At 39.9% G+C, this 22,500-nt stretch overlaps 1 protein-coding gene across 9 annotated transcripts in view; it reads right to left on the bottom strand.

Annotated features, from left to right (window-relative positions):
* The window catches only part of ZEB2 (zinc finger E-box binding homeobox 2), a 188,188-nt gene that overhangs the window by 52,844 nt on the left and 112,844 nt on the right, over window positions 1–22,500 (bottom strand). For all 9 annotated transcript variants that reach the window (XM_067472748.1, XM_067472719.1, XM_067472710.1 and 6 more), the window contains one exon: window positions 761–1,018. In XM_067472748.1, the coding sequence (XP_067328849.1) occupies window positions 761–1,018 (258 nt within the window). The remainder of the gene's footprint in view (window positions 1–760; window positions 1,019–22,500) is intronic.

Raw genomic sequence — 22,500 nt, 5'->3', positions numbered from 1 at the left:
TGACTTGAACTACACATCGAATAACAGTCTCCAGAAAATGCTGAGGAAACTATGCAAATTCTGTATATGGCTAGTACCTCACATGTGGCACACCTTTGCTGAGAAGCAAATTTTAGGGGTTTTCATCAGAATGTAGGCCACCAACTTTCACCCATTGTTACTTCCTGTATTTTTATTATACTTTGCCTAAGCCCATTCTTATTTCCCAGGAGAGTCCTGCCAAAAACTGGCAATCATTATCACATACTTAACTGTTAAATAATAAAGGAACAACCTGAACAGGTATAAGTGTGAAATCTTATTCGCACTTAACAAAAGGAAATGATTAGATGGTTGAATGACAATACAAGGTGTCAGACAGACACTGAAGCTATATTAAACTGATAAGCCGCTCTTCAGATGTACAGCTCTGAATTCCTAAACTCTTGTGGTATAACTTGCACGTGACATCTCTCTCTCCCTCTATGTTGCATGGAAACAGCTATTTCTGATGGCACCACTATCCTCTGCGTATTTCATGGGCGGTGTTGGGAGGGGAAAACTCAACATGTTATTTAAAAAGTGTAGATGTCATTTCTAAACAGTAGATGCAATGAGATCAAGAAAGTATCACCTAATAGTCTGTCACCAGAACTTATATCTAACATGCCATACATGCAGCTCCAAAGATGGAAGGATGTGTATACTGCACTTATCTATTTTGTGAACAGTTAACTATTTTAAGCCATGGCTTGAAAAACAACCGGAGCTTTAGGCTTACCCGAACCATCAACAGAGGCTTGCAAGATCTCGTTGTTGTGCCAGGTGTGATCCACTCCGCTTTCCCTCATATCATCTTCCTCCTCCTCCCTCGGCATCAGTGCTTGGCTCACATGCGGGGAAGACTCATGGTTGGGCACGCTGGCAGGGCTGGGCTCCTGGTCCAGGGTGCCAATGATCCCGTCCTCCTCGGCAATGTGGAGCTTGTCTTCCTCATCAGTTTCCGAACCCGTTTCCACTACATTCTCATAGTTCAATACTGCGGAAGAACAGAAATCATATGGAAAAATCAGAAATCACAGAAAATAATTTCCTCATTCTACTTCCTGATTCAAGGGATGGACTGGGTGGCCCTTGTGGTCTCTTTCAACTCTATGATTGTATGATACTTTTAGCACACTCATTCTGCATGTAATTATATAATGTCCCATGCACAATATCACTCATATTCTTACATCTTTTAAAGCACAAAAATATGCCAGAATGTGTGTGTGTGTGTAAAGGTTTCCCCTTGACATTAAGTCTAGTCAAGTCCAACTCTGGGGGGTGGTGCTGATCTCTGTTTCTAAGTCGGCGTTGTCCATAAACACCTCCAAGGTTATGTGGCCATCATGACTGCATGGAGCACTGCTACCTTCTTACTGTAGCAGTACCTATTGATCTACTCACATTTGCATGCTTTCAAAGTGCTAGGTTTGCGGGAGCTGGGCTAACAAAGGGAACTCACCCTGCTCCCCATATCTGAACCGCCAACCTTTTGGTCAGCAAGTTCAGCAGTTCAGCGGTTTAACCCACTGTGCCACCAGGGGGGCCTGTGTGTGTGTGATCTCTTTCACATATACAGTAGAGTCTCGCTTATCCAACAGAAGCGGGCCAGCAGAATGTTGGATAAGCAAAATGTTGGATAATAAGGAGGTGTTAAGGAAAAGCCTATTAAACATCAAATTACATTATGATTTTACAAATTAAGCACCAAAAACGTCATGTGTTACAACAAATTGACCGAAAATGCAGTTCAATACATAGTAACATTATGTAGTAATTACTGTATTTACAAATTTAGCACCAAAACATGGCAATCTATTGAAACAGCTGTGGATCTGGATCGGGGCAGGAGACAGACTGCGTTGGATAATACAGAACGTTGGATGAGCGAAGGATGGATAAGCGAGACTCTGTGCATATTCCATTTATTTATTTATTTATCTTATTTACTACATTTATATCCCGCCTTTCTCAACCCATCAGGGGGACTCAAGAGCAGCCTCACGGAACGGCAGCAATTTGATGCCGTACACATACATAAATACAATAAAATAACATATCCATTAAAACAAAACAACAATATTAAAACAATTATTTAAATCACATTATCCAGAGTCAAATCAAAGGCCATTCAATTAGTCATTTCAGAATTCTGTATACTCATATTGCACTAACTTGCTAACCAAAAGCTTGGTCCCATAACCAGGTTTTTACATTCTTTCTGAAAGTCAGGAGGGAGGGGTGCTCTAATTTATCTGGGGAGGGAGTTCTATAGCCAAGGGGCCACCACTGAGAAGGCATGCCTGCAGAGAAGGTAGGACTGAGAGCAGGGCTTCCCTAGAAGATCTAAACCTCTGAGATGGATCATAGAGGGAGATACGTTTAGATAGATAACAAAAAGTACCATTTTGCAACAGGAAACCAGGCAACATTACTTGCATGTTTTACTGCTGTTACATAACAAACATGTATGTGAATTGACAACTACACATAGTAACTATCATCTTCCACTTATTCTGCAAATACTAGTACATTAGAGACATAACTTCTAATGTGTATGTTGTGTACCATATAGAGTAGACTCTTCGTTAACCTGAATCCAAGCAACTTGAACTCTCAAACAAATGACTAAAAATTAGAAAAAAACTACTTTAATTAAATTAAAATAAAAATTAGAGGAAATGTAAGTTTGTCTTTATTTGTTTTTCATGTTGTATTTCCATATTAATATCATGCCAATACAGAGCTTATCGTAAGGTAGTCTAAATAACTCTCAGATTTTTCTCTTTTTTTAAAAAAAAAAAAAGCAACAACACAAAACGACAACTCACAGGGAACGGGGCGAGCTGTGTTTATAGCCCTGAGTCCCAGAAATGCTCAGTAGCTTTTCTTAAAATAGACAGCCTGTAAATAAGGTCTGTGAACTCAATTGAAGGTGGCTGTTTCTGAATTAGTCAGCCCTCACAAGGCTCTCGGCCTACATGCTAGTACATAAATTGTCCACTTTACCACCAGACAAGAAAGATTAGAGTAATAAACACGGGGCATTAGCTCAGCTAGAGCAACACACCGGCCCGTTTTACACACTCACACACACACACGATTGCCAAGGACACACACACACACACCAAATTAAAAGCATGACATCATGGGAACAAGAGGGGAAATGTATACACGTATATCCAGAGAGAGTTGGGGGGGGGGGTCTGTGAGGGAAGTCTGTAGGAAAGGAAGGGGGGGGGGGAAGCACAATTTTCAGGTTCATTTTGATTTCTCCGTGCCTAATAAAGCAATCCCTGCTAAGTTATCAACTGAGCTATCTCAAGTGGCTCTTGCCGGCGATCGGATTATACAAAAGTGGGAGAAAATAAATGAAAAGGATTGTGTGCTGCCGTGTCCATCGGCGAATTCTCCAAAAGGGCCTAGTAGTCAACATTTATGTATTTTTCTCTTAGCCTGTCCTATCTGTTTGCTTTGACAAGTTCCCAAAGAGTGAAACCAAAAAAAAAAAAGAAGAAGAAGAAAAAGAAGAAGGGATTTTGCAAAATATTATTATTTATTATTATCATTATTATTAGTCATACGAGTCTGGGGACAAAAAAGATTACACCGCGCATCTCTGTCTGCTCATAATATGATCTTTGTATAATCCGCGGGTCTGCACTTGCCTTCCGAACAACTGCACAACAGGTGCAAATTAAAATGAAAACGGCAGCGGAGCTGGGCAAACAGAATCTGCTGACCTGGTTTGAATACCAATTGACGGGAGAAACAAAACCTTTTTCAAGAGGTGTGACCACAAGGGTTTAGGCAAGTTCAGGCTGGGTAATGCCCCTCCGAAACAACAAAAAGGGGAGAGGGAGAAATATTCTAACATCTCTACTCGAGCTGTGTGGTCCAGATATACCTTCCTACAATCAATAATGCGCTGCTGTTTTGTTTTATCCTCCTCTCCCCCCTGCTTTACCCCCAGTGACTGAGATTTAACTATTTCTTAGCAACAAGGAGAAGATTTCTTTACAATTTTCACCCCCCTGAACGCTGTGTTGGGTGGGGGGAAAGTCTCCAACAAAGGCTCCTAAGGCCTGGGAAGCTTTCAACCCACCTCCTAAAAAGTGATCTCTGGGCATAGGAGGGATAAAGAAAGGTCCGAGAGGAGTGAATAAAATTATCTAAGGCTGGACAGGCATTAAAAGGCCTTTATCCAGGGAGGAAAGGAGGGATATCAGCCCCCAAACACACACAGATGCATTTTAAGGTCTCTTTTGGCATGGGCCATGCTCTCCCCAGTGACACATTAGTGCTCCTGCAGCCATGCAATTGAAATATTTTCTTCAAGGGAAAGGGAAAGGAGGAAAGATAAATGATTTATGAACAGCCCTTGAGGAGTCCCAAATATCAGAACAATCTAAACATGCAATGAAGTCATGTCTCACGATATGGGGTCAGAAACGAACCATCCATCACCATCGCAGCAGACCAACAATGCTTCCCAACCTTTAGGGTCCTCTCACTCTCTCTCTCTTGCAAAAAGTAGTAAATACTTTCTGAGCTGAATAAACAACCGCTTGTCAACTTCACTTACGGAAGACCTATGCCATCTTTCTACCAGAAATACAAGCTGGAAGTGCCAATTTCATATAACACAGCCTTCCTTCCCACCTTGTGACCCTGCCATTTAGACAACACACACACACACACACACAAACACCAAACACACTCTTTCCCCTTCAAATAGGGAAGAGAAATATAACCTGCATATGAACCGTGGTGCATCAGGGTGGAGCTGTACATAATAATGTGGGCTCAACCCACCGGTCATTGCTCCTTGCATCCTTTTAAGGACACTCACAAAGCAACACACCCGACACATATACACTACTGAAATGAATGGAAGTTGTGTAGGAGGAGCAGCAGCAGAAGCAGTAATAGCTGCTGAGCTTGTCCCTTCTGGTGCAAATTTGCTCATGCTCATTTTTAATGTGCAAGCTCTGTCGGTTTGCAGCCATTCAAAACAGGTTTCCGTTCCTTTTCTACTCTTTAAAGAAATTTGTATTTTGGAGTGGAGGGAGTGGGTCCCACTCTGGGGGGAAAGGCAGCATACAAATGCAACAAATACATACATGGAATTATAACCTGGGGGGGGGGGGAGGGGGAGTTTGCATGCACAAAATAGCTAAAACTTAAAAAATGAAGGCAAATGTCTCTTATTCCTCTTCTCTTTTTGGGAAAGAAAGGGCATTTAGCCATCCTGACATTTAACACAAGCAAATCTCAATAATGTAGCCTTTTTATCCAATTCCAACAAGGGACCTTCTTTGCTCTACTTTTCCCACGAAACCAAGTGGAGGTTTGCTGCAGAACCTCTCCATCTGAATTTGGACCGGTTTACTCTCCACGCCCCAATATGATCCACAAAGTCTGGCCTGAAACTGAGAAAATGAAGCTCCTCCCACACAATTTGTCAGACTTTCAGATGACTAGATGCACTGGGGGATAGAGTACTTTGACAATATCTTTTAACAGTTTTAGAGGAGAAGGAATGTTGGCAGGTACGCTGATTGCAAGCTGCATCTGCTAGAATTCCCTTTTGAGAGCAACCAATAAAGGCCCTCCTTTACCTCCTCCACCCAAATCCCAACCTCCTCCTAATTCTCCTTGCATTAGTTCAAATTAGCAACTTCTTGCCTGAGCCTTTGAACATTTTTGCACATGTAGTGGAGTGCCCCAGTTGGCACAATAAACAGACGATTACTTCAAAACCGCAAAGAAGTGGGAGCCCAAAGAATTCCACTCTGCAATTCAATAAACAGGAGGGTAAGACATACTGTTTGCTGGCTTCAAATAGACACTAATTTTACATCTGTCTCTGAGGCACAGCAAAAAACCAACTAAAGAGCAGTAATAAATGTCCAAAACTGGCACCACTATCCAAAATTCTCCCAGTAATCTTCTGAGGAATTAATTACAATTCTGTGTAGCAGTCGTATTGGCAAAATGTGTCCATAATTACACCCAGGTACTGTACTGTATTGCAGGGAAATTTGCCACACGGCACTGTGCTTACAACGATAAGTCAGTGAGATCAAGCTATGTGCATATGAAGATTATCTGACTTATTGCCATTGTGTGCCATTTTGTGCTGAATCATATTAAAGTTTCATTTTCTGTAAAACTGTATGTGTAATATGGGGTTACCAATGCATATAAAGCTGGTACTTAAATTTGCTTCCTAAGCAGTGAGAGTAGTAAGAGATATGGGAATATGAATTCCTAAAAAGACACCCTATATTTAAAAGTGGCGGTGCTTTATCTCTAAAGCGTATTTCCACTTCACAAGGCTCTGTTATAGCAAACCTTTCCCATTCTTCTCGGCAAGCAAATAATACAATACTATCGGCATGCGGATTAATTTTACAGTTAAATTTAAGCCAGGAATCTAGGTCTTTTACTGGCGAGAGAAATATCTTTGTGGATGGTTTTCCCCATCGTCTGTACAGCACAGATCAGTAGCAGCTGACAAACATGGCTCTTCATTCCGCTCATTCTTCAATCTTCTCACCGCCATTAGAGGCAAGTCTAATGCTAACACTGAAATATGGCAATAATTGGGCTGACATGTTATTACACCAAGAAGTTGCTTTGCTCAACATTTGTTAACTACCCCTTTTCATATTCACATGCTTTCTGTATATTATTAGTTTTATTTTGCATTTAACATCTGTTGCTGACTCATTCGCATGCAAAACCTACGATGAAGATCATTCTTTAATTTTCCACTTCTCAGATATTGCTGTTAAGGTCGTGGCAAAAACAGTGAACATCAAGAATCTGGAAGGGGCAGTGGAGGGATTATTTACTTCTTTACTGCAGGGAATCTGGATAAAAGGCTCCATTGAGTTTAAAAGATGACACATAGAGCATGTCCTTGTGGTATGAACAAGCATGCTTGAATCCTTTAAGTTCTGACTTGTGTTCTGACCCACACTGCCAGGATGGCCTAAGGGAAGTCAGGAAGGCACCCAGATGTTCAAACCATCTCACAAATTTGAGTCGCTGAGTTCGAGCAAAACAAGTCATGTGTTTGCCAGTCCTGAAAATCCCAGATTCATTGTCTATCTGGCATAAATGTAACCATCTACTGCAAGAAGGTCCTATCTGAAAATGAGGTTATTTGAAATGAAAGTATATGATTAGCAGTAAGGATTCAAAACTGGAGGAATGCTGGGCACTTCTTGCTTATGCATTCTTCGGAATTATTTTTTACACTTTGTAATGTCATGTCATCAGAGGTTTATATGAATGTTATGTTAAAAGCTCCTAGACACCAATGGAGCACTGAGACCACCTACTGACTTTTTAATTTTAGGATGCTGAGCAAGGAAAGAGATTGGATGGAGTGGTGTGAATACAGAGCATCTCTTACACCAGGAGTGGGAATCATACTGTCTCCTTCTCCATCCAGTAGATCTAGGCATCATTGCCAGTGATGAGCAATGTTGGATGTAGCGTTTCAATAAAATCCAGGGAGGTGCACAATTTCCACTCATATTTTACCAATGCAGATTATCCTATGAGTCCACCCATCTTGTCAATACTGGTGACCCTATTGGTCTACTCCTTTTGCTACATCCCACCATCCTCTCTGAGGCCATACTTCTTCACAGGAAGGCAAAAAGGGTTCCTATGTCTTTGCACCTTCCTTGAAGATATTCTATGTTCACTATCCATCACAAGTGAACCTTACATTTCAAACATTTTTAAGTCACATTCAATGCTGTCAGAAGCTAAAGGAGCCATGTTACTCTCTGGGATAGTGGAATATTGCTGTCCTGTCCAGAGTGAAGTCATTGTACAATATACATTTGCCAGTGGTATTGTAGCTAGGGAAATCACAAAGACTTTTCTTCTCCTCCAGCTCTGCTTTTGTCACTTGATTGCTTTCTTTTTCATTCTATATTTCACTTTTCCCTCTCTTTTATTCCCTTTCTCCCATGACCAGAACTCCTGGCTAAACATCTTCTTCCCTTATTTCTCTCTTTCTCCTTCTTTCCCTGCCCACCAGGCATGTAGCCGGGGGGGGGGGGGGGGGCTTGAGGGGCTTCAGCCCCCCCCCCCCCGAAATTCTCATGGTGGTCCGCGAAAAGGCCTTACTGGTACATTATTTAAACTGTTATGTTTATTCATATCATGATCTGATCACCATGCTCAATATATCCCATATGCATGGGGGTATTGGGGTAACGATACAAAAGATTTGCTAGGGTAGACCCTCTTTCACTCAGACTCAGCCCCCCCGAACGAAACTCAGCCCCCCCCCAATCAAAATCCTGGCTATGGGCCTGCATCCCACATTTCCCAATTGTTTTCATTTCCTATTCCCTCTCCTCTTTTAATGCAATCACCATGAGCCATTCTAGGATTCAGATTTTGGCTTTGTAATCTCCAGACCTTGGATGATAGTTACCTGGCAATCCTAACTGGAAAGTAAATGATGCATTTCTTACTGAAGCACAGTCTTGACGCAAATCTGAATAGAAACCATATACAATATTTATAAACAATTGTTTCCCTCTCTGATCAACATCTTTATTCCATGTAATCTTATTCATTGTTGCTGCTGACTGCCATCAAGTCAGTTTTGACTTATGGCAACCCCATGGATGAGAGACCTCCAAGTCCTCAACAGCCTTGCTCAGTTCTTGAGCTCAGTTTTGTGGATTTCTTGCTTTATTATATCCATCTAGGTCTGCTCTTCCTTTTTTCCCTAGTGCCTTCCTTACCAATCATGGTTGTCTTATATAATGTTTTTGAGAATTTTATTACCTTGTTCAAATTGCAAATGAATACCTGAATCATAAGCCACCACCACCACCACCCCCCGCAACCTAATCTACCTAACAGGGTCTGTATTATAATGAAATTCCTTGGAGGAAAGCAGGATAAAAATGTGAATATCACACAATAATATTTTTCTTGGCTGAAAACAAATGCCTCCTTTCCTTTGAATTAATTGTTTTCAGATCTACAGGCTAGTTGCCAGATTACATTTTCAAAAGGCGGGCCAATAGGGTAGGGGCAACACCCGTAAAGATGCCAAGTGATGAAAGCAAATTCTCAGAGCAGAAATGGGAACTGTGTAGCCCTTAAGATATTACTGAACTACAACTCCCATAATACCTCACCACTTGCTAAGTTGGCTAGGACTTCAGTTCAACAAGATCTGGAGAGCCACACAACTCCCACTTTAGTCATACACTACATAGAATGTGGGGTGCCTTTTATGTTTAGTTTTTCCTCTATATATCGCTGGAAAAATCTGAGATCTGTGACCAGATTGAGAAAAAGAGACCCTCCTAAAGGTTGCAAGAATCATTCTTGGTTTGTCATGGTATATGTTTTTGCAATCTGTTAGATCATGTTCTTAAATGCTCCTCAAGCTGGGTGTGTGTTTCAATAAAAGCTAAAAAATTTCCACCCCTAAGAAGCCTCTCCTTTGGGCAGGGTGTGGAAACCTTGTTTAAATTGGGGTTATTTTTTTTTAAAACCCTCCAAATTTGAAGATATTGCTTTTGGATGGGTCTGCAACTGAGTCACCTATTATGTAAAATGACTAGATCAAAACACGATATTGCTGCAACTATGATCCAACTTTCGTTGTTTGGAAATAGGGGAGAATTTGCTGATTAATGGCACATTAAAAACTTCAAAAATATCTCTCAAAACCCTGGGTTTTTTTATGTCAGGAACAACATGAGAAACTGCAAGTTGCTTCTGGTTTGAGAGAAGTGGCCAAAACTTTATGCTGAAGCCACAAGTGTACTTTTATGAAATATAAAGTAATTAAATTATTTTAAGGATTGTATAGACACTTTTCCAAAGTAAAACCTAAATCCTTGTTTATTACATGGAAATGGCAAAATAATTTGGCCATACATCAATTTATGAAGGTGTCTCCGGTTTTCTCCTATCAGAGCCTTAACTTGTCATGAGCTTTCTATGGTCCATCATAGGGGAGTCGCAGTGGTGCAATGGGTTAGATCCTTGTGCCGGCTGAACGGCTGACCTGAAGGTCGATGGTTCGAATCCACGAGATGGGGTGAGCTCCCATCTGACAGCTCTAGTTTCCCATGCGGGGACATGAGAGAAGCCTCCCTCAGGATGGTAACACATCTGGGTGTCTCTCTGGACAATGTCTCTGCAGATGGCCAATTCTCTCACACCAGAAGCGACTTGCAGTTTCTCAAGTCACTTATGACATGATCAAAATGGTCCATCATAAAAATGGCTTCAATGGCACTGTCCTCTTTCTACCCACTGCTACCATCTCTAGCTAATTATTTCAACTTTTTATTTCTATGTGAACAGCCTGAAGTTCTCCCTGCTCTTCTATAAGACTGTAAAAGATTTTGGGGCCCCAGAGGTTCACTACACCTAATTCTATAGTCTCAGGCCAAGCCAGATCCCACAAATTCTTTCTCTATCATCCCCTACAAAAATCTGCTAGAAATCTCTTTTCTTCAGGTTCCCACAAATCATAAGGCCTCTGCTGTCTGCTATCTTGTTAATATACTCTGCAAAAAATTAAATTCTGCCAAAAAGACCCAGGGGAGATATCACTTATTTGGTAGGAGGAGGGGACGTAAAGGAAGGACGACAAAGACTATGAGATTTTATTTCACTTTCTATACATTTATGGTGAATTAAGTTATTAATTTATGGACATATACCAAGTAAATATCTATATGAATCCATAGTTTTAAGTAGAAGAAGTACTGATATTTGCATTGGCACAAAATAGTGAGTTTTCTCTAGCCTACGTGAAATGCAAGACTCTGGAGAATTTGTAAGAACGGGCGTTAGGCAGAAGAAAGTTTGGCTGCAAAACTGAATACCAAAATCCTGATTCATAAATGCATCCTTGTTGTCCACTGTATTCTCCATTTGAACAATGCTGTATGTTTCTAAGGTAGCCGTGACACAGGCACAATACTTTCAAAGAACACATCCTCAGTTATGTTACATTTAAGGATTTCTCTGCTGAAACACAGCTGTGAAAAAAAAGCTTCAGATGGAAATATCTGGACTTGATTCAATGTTGGGTTAACTTTCTTCGTACTGTATTATTTTGTTAAAAAGCTGGTGATTCAGAAACAATTTGCATGTAGTACAAGGGCCTCATGAAACCCTGTTAGAAATTATCCACAAACTATAAGTGGATATGGATATAGACAAACATCTATTTTAGGTAAAGGTAAAGGTTCCCCCTTGACATTAAGTCCAGCCATGTCTAACTTTGAGGGTTGGTGCTCATTTACATTTCTAAGCCGATGAGCCAGCATTGTCCGTAGACACCTCCAAGGTCATATGGCCAGCATGATTTCATGGAGCACTGTTACCTTCCTGCCGGAGCGGTACCTATTAATCTACTCACATTTGAATGTTTTGGAACTGCTAGGTTGGCAGAAGCTGGGGCTAACAGCGGGAGCTCACACCGCTCCCCAGATTTAACCCACTGCGCCACCAGGGGCTCCTTACCTATTTTACCGGATGCCTTTTTGGCAGTTTGTCAAAAGTAAGCTACAGTCCTATAAACCCTATTTCATCATCTCATGGTCACCAAATGAATCGGGAGGAAGGTATCTCTTGGTCACCTACCAAACTTAAGCATCCATCTCATGAAGAAGACTAAAATGAAAACATATTCTTATTATCCTAAGCATTCAGGCCTGCAAGCAAGATACAACCTTTACATTGACTGATCTGATCCAGATTCAGTGACTTTCTTTAAACTGATTTGTTTGCAAGCATTCATGCATGCCTTCCCCAGATATAAAGAAAATGAGGTGAAAGTGCAGACAACTCTGGGTGATTTAGAAGATTTTATTCTTAAGATTCAATGCTTTTCAATAAAATTTTCAGGTACAAATAAACACCCCATCCAACCTCCTTGGGGAGTGAACAAAGAACAACATTACAGAGAAAGCGCTTGCCTTGTTATATTGCTTAGGGTGAAGAAAAATGGACACATCATTCTTTGTAAAGCAAGGATGATTCCCATGTAATTATATGGGTAGAACAGCCTCTGGGAAAAGGTGGACCCTCACTATAGGCAGCCAGGTGAGTCTGATAGAAACTTCCTCAGTCTATCCTGAGGGACTGTTATCATCGGCCTTCAAAATGAACAGCCTTACTCCTTGCTGGAGCTAAGGCCTAACATTGCTGCAGGTGAACTTGGCTGCCTCTCATCAGTCAGACATGGAGCCCTTTTCCTTGACAAGGTGTGGATTTATGGAACGAGAGCAAAATAATTCTCTCTTAGCTGCTGACTATGATGTGGTTCAGTGCTTCTCAGCACGGAGTTGCTAGCCCAAGAGCAGCAAGAAAGGTTTACAAAGGAACCTTCCCAGAAATGATGAACAGGGGGTGAAGCTTGGGTTTTTTTTTCACATTTTAAAAGAAGTGAAGTATACACAGACAATTTTCCCCCATCGTCTATGTATCCTCAGGACAAATTTGTCCTGAGGATTAAAGAATATGAGCCACTTGTGATGTGGTATAATGACAGTGTCACTATAACATTTCTATGTTCAGTGGAGAGGAGAGGGGCATGTTGGTTGAAACTAGGTAAGTAATACTTGATGAGAGCTTAAATATATTCATTTGACAACACAATAAATTCTGCCGTCTATTTAGATGTTAACCACCCATAAATTCAATAAAACTTTCAGGTTGAGAATGGGTGAGATCACAACCTGCTTTCTGAAAGTAAGCCAAGTAAGATAATAATTTAAAAGAATTAACAATATGTGAACTGTATAGACAGAACCACCTGGTCCACCAGAGTAAACACTATTATATCAGTGCTTCCCAAATTCTTATCTTCCAGGCGCTTGGAATTCCACAACCTCTCATCATTGGCCAAGGCAACTGAGATGAAGTCCAAAACACCTCAAGGACTAGAGCTTGGGATTCACAGAATTACATAAATCTCTATTTACTGAGAGTGTTCAAACTGTAGACTATTGAGTCTAGACATCATAATGGATTCTTTGGAGTGATTGGGATCTATCATACACCATACTTGTTTTGCAAAGGTTTTTGTTTTCTTTAAACATACTGATCATGCTAACGTGTAGTTAGGGTCTTTTTGACTTGAAAGGGAACTATCAAAATAAACCTTTTGAGCCATTTGGATCCCTGCTAGCCGGAAGTGATATATGCTAACATCATGGAGGTTTTTTATCATTTAACTCAGGGGCCCTCAATCTTTTTAAACAGAGGGCCAGGTCACAGTCCCTCAAACTGTTAGAGGGCCAGATTATGATTTGAAAAAAATACGAATGAATTCCTATGCACACTGCACATATCTTATTTGTAGTGCAAAAACACTTTAAAACAATATAATAATTAAAACGAAGAACAATTTTAACAAATATAAACTTATTAGTATTTCAATGGGAAGTGTGGGCCTGCTTTTGGCTGATGAGATAGGATTGTTGTTGTTGTTGTGCGCTTTCAAGTCATTTCAGACTTAGGTTGACCCTGAGCGAGGGCCAGGTAAATGACCTTGGAGGGCCAAATTCGGCCCCTGGCCCTTAGTTTGAGGACCCCTGATCTAACTGGACAGTCATTAGAAGTAGAACTATTATAGAAACAGTTCTGCAACAGAGAATAATCTGGGTTGTGAACAAGAGTGGTATGAATGAACCTAATATAGTTTACTTGCTGTTTCAAGACTAGTGGACATGTGTGAGAATGTGATATCTTGTCTCCAAGACAAGAAACGTTAATTCTATTAAACTATTATCTTACAGGGACACATTTCTATTACAATTATATACTCTATTCTATTAAATATACATATTCTAGTATGCTACCTGAATCTTGTATGGCCTGTTGTATGGCTCTGTTATCCTGTTACATAACCGGGTGTGAGCATCATTGTAAGGTGTGCTGAAATTCTGCCCACGTATATTGAGAAAATTGCCTGGAAATGATGTCAGGACACTTCTAATATGACTCTTTGACTCTTGAGGTCTTTGTTCTGGAATCACTGGAGGAGCAGAATGAAGAGATCTCACAAATCAGCTTTCACAACCAGGCTCTGGCAAGCCCACATGCCATATAAGCCCTTATTGTTCCTCTGAAAAGACATATTTGGGCTTTTATTCTTATCACCACAACGTAAACCAGTGCAAAAGTCAGAGCAACCTTGTATGCCTCACAGATGATTACCAAGCTGTGGTCTACCTGCCAAACTGAAAATTTCATTCTTATATCAGTGTAAAAGAACAGATTCTTACATTATGAGACTGACAAGGCTGCCACTCTGTTGCTTTCAGGTACAACATTTATCACCAACACCAGTCATAACTATTTCAGGGCTATGGAGCACTACAGTCTCTTCCACCATAATCAATTTAGCTTGTACTATATAGTCCTGAAAGATTTACTAGACTGATATCAGAACACTGAAGTTTAAAGTTGGCTAGTATATTATACAGCAAGGAAATCATGACTGAAATATCTGATGTCTCGGATGTATGTATTTCTAGGTGTAAAGATTACTGCAGACGCAGACTGCAGCCAGGAAATCAGAAGACGTTTACTTCTTGGGAGGAGAGCAATGACCAATCGTGATAAAATAGTGAAGAGTAGAGACATCACACTGGCAATGAAGATCTGCACAGTCAAAGCAATGGTATCCCCCATAGTAACCTATGGATGCAAGACCTGGACCATAAGGAAAGCTGAGTGAAGGAAGATTTTGAACTGTGCTGTTGGAGGAAATTTCTCAAGTTTTCCAGGCAGTTTTCTGAGCGTGCCTTGGACCACAAAAAGATCAAATCAGTCCATACTCCAGGAAATAATGCCCGACTGCTCACTGGAGAGAAAGATATTAGAGGCAAAGATGAAGTACTTTGGCCACATAATGAGAAGACAGGAAAGCTTGGAGAAGATAATGATGCTGGGGAAAATGGAAGGAAAAAGGAAGCGGAGCCTACCAAGGGCAAGATGGATAGATGGTATCCTTGAAGTGACTGGCTGGACCTTGAAGGAGCTGGGGGTGATGATGGCCAACAGGGAGTTCTGGTGTGGGCTGGTCCATGAGGTCATGAAGAGTTGGAAGCAACTGAACAAATAAGCAAGAACAAAAGGATGTATGTCTATTTAGCAGTGTGTATACCTCGAAGGTCTGAACAAGAACACAGTGCCAGGAGATAAAATAAGAGGGGACTATCCTAAAGACACCATATCTAATCTGATCTCGAAAGCATAAGCAGGGTCAACCCTAATTAATATTTGGATGAGTGCTTGCCAACAAATACCAGATGCTGTAGGCTATATTTTTGAACAAGAAACTGGCAAAACCATCCTTAAACCATCTCTTGAATGTTCCTTGCCTAAAAAAAACCTTATGATATTCATGGGGTTTCTGTAAGTCAGCAGTTGTTTGCAAAGTACATACACACATCACTTTTTGAAATCTACTCACAACTTTTAGGACAAAGTATGAAAGAAATTTTAATCATTGCATTTGACACTCTTCACATTTCTAGTCTTGTAAGTAAAATTCAGTGGAGAGTCATAACAATACAACCAGCTGCTTAAAAAGCATCTGAAGTGACATTGTGTTAATAGATGACATAATACAATGGAATGATTTATCATAGTTTTGCAATGAGGGAAAGAGGAGATATGAAAGTAGCCTATGTTTACCAACCCAGGGATACCTAAAAGTGCTTGGGCAAAGTGGACAAAGTTTATTTCTACTGAAGTACAACATTAATAGCATGTATTAATGTTCTTTCTCAGGGTTGTTTTAAAGGGAGGTGGAAGATCCTTTAAAGAACAATAAAAGATCAACATTATGAGGGCCATTTGAGTTTTCTAACTTAACACTTCAGGGTTTAAACATCTCTGTACTTGCTAACATCTCTAGTACTCTTGAAAATAATGTTGGGCTAACTTGACTTCAGGCTGTAAGTCAATAAATGTCGCATGTCGATGATCATTAGAAGGGAGTGGGGGAGTATGATGGAGAGAGGGTTTCATAAAATCAGGCTGCACAAAGTCTGAAAAACGATGCTGGAACAATGCTGTCCCCAAATCATCCAATGGAAAAAATATGCATATAAAATCTAACAATACTGTTAAAAATGCTGACATGGACATGAAGTTGAAAATAATTCAGAAAAAAATTCTTTAATTATCAGGATGTATTACAATTGTTGTGCATTTTTAAAATCATGATCAAACTTTAAAAGTACACAGACAAAAGTGTACTTGTTATCATGCACTAAGGAATACTGCAATTTGTGAACAATCTGCGTAGATCATCTAGGATCTGGAAGTATGAAATAATAAGCTCCTTAATAGTTATGAATGGTTATGCTGCCATAAAATGACAAGAGGGCAGGCCTTGTCTAGGTTTGAAGTTTTATAGCAAGATAAGGCCTTGGAAACAAAACCTTGAATAAACTGAGCATGAAAAAAAGGGAAATGTGTCCTTGCACAAACAGACATTATGTCTATCACCTTCCTCAAAAGAGTTGCTCAATTTTAAACAAACAAAACAAGGTGTACCTTTAAGAAATATGTTTTCTGAAATGTCTGAAGTGAAGGAAAAAAAGTTTTAGAATTTTTCATAAGTTTCCAAAAGTCATAACAATGCTCCAAGATTTGTTTAGCAGTTGTGCAGCTGCTGACATTTTACCCCATTCCATCTCAAAGATTAACTGTCCTATTTCGGAGTCATTTTTTCAGAAATTGAATCCACTCCCAACTTACTTTTTACCCATTTTAAGTTTCAGGGAAAAAGGATAAGCTACGCTCCTTGGACTCTATTTTTAAAAACGCCTTAATTTTAACCCTACCTTCTTGAGAAGTTGTCATCCCTTGTTTCTGAAAGGAATGTTCCCAGGCAGAGAAACTGTCATGCTTCCTTGGAAAAGGATGCTGGAGCTCCATTCTTTCCAGAACTGAAAGTCCTCTTTTAAAAAGCTCTTTGTCTAACTGGTAGTTTTTTCCCTTTGCTTTCTAAACCCTCTGGTCCACAGGTGATCTTCTCCTGAAGAAATGTGAAATTCAGGTATTACCTTGCCTCCTTGAACATCAACAGAAATAATGGGGAAAATCAGCTCTTCTTGAGCATAGCAGGGGATCACCTGCACTTCTTCAAAGCATTGAGGAAAGCGAAGGCATTAAGGTGGAAATGAGGGATTATATGTCCTTTGAAAGAGGGGCTGATTCTCTGAAAGGTTGGGATGCTGTGTCTGTTGGGAAAGCATTCCGGTTAAGCAACTTGGGAACTCTCATTTTTTCAGATGTGGAGTTTGTTAGATATCATTTTTAAAAATGGCAAATGAGTGATAGGTGACAACGCATTGTTTTATAGAGACTTCATCACACAAGAGAATAAATCCACTTTAAATCTGGTTTCTGCCTCCTGAAGAATTCTGGGGTTTGTAGTTTAGTGAGGCTGTTAAAGACTCCTCCCTAAACTACAAACCCCAGAATTCTTCAGGAAGCAGAAATCAGATTTAAGTAGATTTTATTTCTAGTGTGATGAGGCCAGAATATTATACACACATCAAAACTATCAAGATATATTAAATCACTTTGGGATAGGGCTTGGAAAATTGCAATTTATAGGCATATCTTCAGCACAAATTTATCAATTTCTGTACAATTTGTTAAGGATAATAATAATAATAATAATAATAATAATAATAATAATTGCAAAGACTCTGGCACAAGCCAGTCAAGGTGGTCCCGGTGATGAACGGCACACTGGGTGCAGTGCCTAAAGACCTTGGCCTGCACTTAAACACAATCAGCGCTGACAAAATTACCATCTGACAGCTGCAAAAGGCCACCCTACTGGGATCTGCATGCATTATTCGCCAATACATCACATAGTCCTAGACACTTGGGAAGTGTCCAACGTGTGAAGCAATACAACAATCAGCATAATGATGTTGTTTGCTGTGTAGCAAACTTGTTGTGTTTCAAATAATAATAATTTATTTTTAACCTGACCTCTTTCTCCAAAGAGGGTGTCTAAAAGGTACCAAAAGGTATCAAAGGCAGAATTTGGTACCTTTTGGGATACCAAAAGTTTACCAAATATGAATTTCTGTTGCAACCATGTGCATTTTGATAAAATAAATAATAATAATAATAATAATAATAACAACAACTTTATTTTTTTTTACTATGCCTCCATCTCACCAAAAGGACTCAGGGTGGCTCATTTTATATATTTCCATAAACATACAGTGCTGTATCATACTGCCCTAGAAAGTTTGATCATCCAATTTTAACAATCTTTTGTTTAAAGTTCAGCTTAAAGTGCAACCCCTTTATGAAAGGTGTGTGTGTTTGTGTGTGTATGTATGTATGTATGTATATATATATATATATTGCTCCCTAGGAAAGCACAGCCCCTAATCCCAACCCACTGAACCCCTGTCTGCTTGTTTTCAAAAATAGCATCATTCCACCTCGCCATTGACAAAACCAGACAACAGTGAAAGGGACAGTGACATGGCAGACACAAAAGCTCAACACATTATGGCCACTCTAAACAGAGGACAAAAGCAAGGGAGTCACTGATGTGTAAACCAAACAATGTGAGGGGAAAAAAATATTGAATAATTTCTGTCATGAGGCACTGACTAAAGCCGAGCTCTAATTGAATTAAACTCCCATTTATTTGCTCAGGCCTGAACTACAGGCTGGGAAAAAAGAAAGCGAGGTGGAGGGGAGGGGGAGGCGGAGGCAACCTTAAGATTTGCTCAACTGTTTGGAGGTACCACCTCTCCTCCTCACCCCTGTATAAATCCACCATCTGTGCTCACACGCACACATGTTTCATCTCGCAACAAATGCACCGAAGCCAAAAAAAGAAAGGGAGAAAAGGCACAAAAGCTCCCCAGGCCACCCCAGGTCTAAAGGAGCAAAAAGAGAGAAAAGTGGGGAGAAAGGGAGGGGGAAAAAGATCCTTTGCTCATTGCCCAGGTGAGATAGCCTGGTGTGTCCTCTCAGCCTCGACACGCGTCAAGTAAAAGAAAGGTTAAAATTAGAAAATTCAATTTATTTGATAATTTCCCAGAATAATTAGAGTTAATATGGGTTAATTAATATGCAAATCTCTCAGCAGATGTTCTGCAGCAGGGCCTGTGTGAGAAAACAGCCTTTGCTTTCTCCTACGTGATTTTGGCTGTCAGTTATTGGGTATAATTACTGTAACTAACCGAATACACACAAAACCTTTGGAATATAAAATTGTTACAGTTCTAGTTCTGCACAAGCTGCTACTTTTCTGCCATAAAAGCGAACAATTTCTTTCAGAAAAATAGAAGCCTTTTTGTTCCTTTTCTTCGTTTTTTAAAAAAGAAGAAATGAATCAAGTAAATGGCTTATCTTTTTCTACGCATAATTAGGTCAGTATTATATGAACATTCCAATGAGGCGGTGGTACAAACGTACGTATCAAATGATAGCTCAAACCACCTGCAAAATCACACAAAATTGTTGTATTCAGAATCTTTCTTCTTCTTCTTCTTCCCCAGAACAACTTTGAAAGGCTATGTGTCTCTCCTGCCAACACTGCCAATGCTTATTTCCCCATTTTTTTTAAAAAAAGCCATAAAATAAAAGGAAAACTGCAACTTTATTTTCAACATTTGCACATTTTTGAGATGTAAAAGATACTGGTGTGCTTCTGTAAAAAATGTGTAAAAAGCATTGCTCTTCTTTATATAAGAAAGAATGCAGTGAAGGATTTTCAACTTCCGAAAAACACTTTCACTTTAAAAAATATATTCCGTTATGGAGGTCATCTGCCAGCAAAACAACTTTATGAGTGCTATCATCCCAAATGGTTTGCATCCTCTTTGGAAAGATTGTGGTAAATAATATATCTATATTGCTATGAGTGTAATATGCTAGGATGAAATGGAGTAAAATTAGTAAGAATTGATAGATGGATAACAATATTATGTGCAATATATACAAAAGGGGACAAATGAAGTTGCAGGAATACTAGGCAAGTAAACATGAGGAAAATGAAGATTCCTAGTAAAGATTACTACTGGATCAGACTGTTCTACCTTTTAATTTGCAAATGGCTGGAAACATTTTTAAAGGAATAGCATCAGGATACAAATATTATACAGTATGTAAATCTAGAAGGATTGTCTCAAAAGGGAATAATATGTAAAAGAAAATAATCCTCGTGGTGGTAGTGTAAATTGTAAACATTGTGTATGTGTATGCCCGAAAATAAAATAAAGAAATAATAGAATCATAGAGTCACAGAGTTGGAGGAGACCTTGTGGAGCATCCAGTCCAACCCCCAGCCAAGAAGCAGGAAAATAGCATTCAAAGCACCCCTGACAGATGGCCATCCAGCCTCTGCTCAAAAGCCTCCAAAGAAGGAGTCTCCACCACACTCCTGGGCAGACAGTTCCACTGCTGAACAGCTCTCACAGTCAGGAAGTTCTTCCTCATGTTCAGGTGGAATCTCCTTTCCGCACTTCTTAACTTTATTCCAATTTTATCCCTTCGTACAAGCTCTTTTCTTCCCGATTTCCTATTTTTTTTAAAGCAGCCTTAAAGTTCCAGGTAATCCATAATGCTTTGTGGCCTTCCTAATTTGAGCCTTCTTGCAATGATAATAAACTGCATGTGTGCTTGCGAGTGAGGGAGAGGGAGAAGACACATTATAGAGTCTCAGCACATTCCAACAGTAGCAGATAATTTAAAAACTTTCCCTTTTTCACCGCTGGAGTGGTGTTTGAGCAGCGCATTCCAACTGCCAGTCTATTCAGGCTAAGTTATGTATGTACATAACTGTAACAATCCCATTGACACTGATAGGTCTCTGAGCACCAAAAACTCCTTATCAGACAGGCCTGTGTTCAAAAGCCAGTCTGTGTTTTGAGTTTGGTTGGGGAAGCCAGGGAAGAGAAAAAGGTAAAAATTGCTTCTTTGGCTTCCTCTGGCTTTGACTTACAAAGTGATTGAAAGTGAGCCAATATATCTGAACAACTCTCAAACAGTGTGGGCCATCTTTTCCATACTTCCCAATGAGGATAGTTTGCTGGGGAACAAGGTTTTGGCTACAGTGAGAGCAAAATCGGGATATTGCCCACCCTTCAAATAAAAATTTCCTCCTATTAAACTTTCATTCAGTCCTCAAATTTATAGCATTGTGTCTGTGGCCCCTTCCACACAGATGAAAAATATCCCACATGTTCTGCTTTGAAATGGAATATATGGCAGTGTGGACTCAGATAACCTAGTTCAAAGCAGATATTGTGGGATTTTCTGCTTTGATATTCTGGGATATAAAGCTGTGTGGAAGGGCCCTTTGAGTGTCTTCAAGTTCCTTGTTGACATAAAGCAACCAATGATTTTTATAGGGTTTTTCTATTTCTTTCCTCTGAATTATAAACTAAGGCACATGGTATTATTTACTAGTGGTCTCCCTTCAGAAGTGACCTGGCTCAGCTTCCAAGATCAGACAGGATATGGACCCTTTGCTGTATTATGTGCCTTCAAGTTGCCTCTGAACCTGTGGTGATCCCATGTATCTCATAGGATTTTCCAGACATGAAATCCTTAGAGGTAGTTTTGCTAGTTCCTTCCTCTGAAATACAACCTACAGCATTTAGTATCCACTGGTGATCTTCCATCCAAGTACTAACCAGGGCTGATCAAGATCAAACAAGTTCTGGTGCCTTTATGGCAGTGTTTCTCAACCTGGAGGTCGGGACCCCTGGAGGAGGGGTCTCTAGGGGGCGTCAGAGGGGTCGCCAAATCCATCAGAAAACATAGTATTTCCTGTTTGTCATGGGGGTTATGTGTGAAAAGTTTTGTTCAATTCCATCGTTGGTGGAGTTCTGAATGCTCTTTGATTGTAGGTGAACTATAAATCCCACCAACTACTACTCTCAAATGACAAAATCAATCCCCCAACCCCACCAGTATTTAAATTGGGGCATATTGGGTATTTGTGCCAAAATTGGTCCAGTGAATGAAAATACATCCTGCATATCAAATATTTACCTTATGATTCATAACAGTAACAAGATAACAGTTATGAAGTAGCAACAAAAATAATTTTATGATTGGAGGTCACCACAACATGAGGAAGGTTGAGAACCACTGCTTTGGGGTATTTAGGCATTATAGAAATTGAAAACTTCTGCATATTCAGAAATATAGTTAAGGCATCCAAAGAAAAAGGCCACACAAAGTTCCCAAGAGAACACAAACAGAGCAGACACACAAATTCTAGGTGTGAATGATATTCAGTGTCACACTCTCTGAAATGCTAGACACTTAGGGAATGAAAGAAAATTTCATTTAGTGAAACAAGAATTTTTGTGGGATCACTGCCTTCATTACTGTCCTCGCTTCCCACTCCTGTAGCTGCATCCCTGCTGGCCTTTTTTCAAGCTG

The sequence above is a fragment of the Anolis sagrei genome, chromosome 1 (genome assembly GCF_037176765.1).
Source record: "Anolis sagrei isolate rAnoSag1 chromosome 1, rAnoSag1.mat, whole genome shotgun sequence".
Lineage (NCBI taxonomy): Eukaryota > Metazoa > Chordata > Lepidosauria > Squamata > Dactyloidae > Anolis > Anolis sagrei.
The sequence above is the reverse complement of the archived record's forward strand: the minus strand, read 5'-3'. Positions and strand labels throughout refer to the sequence as shown.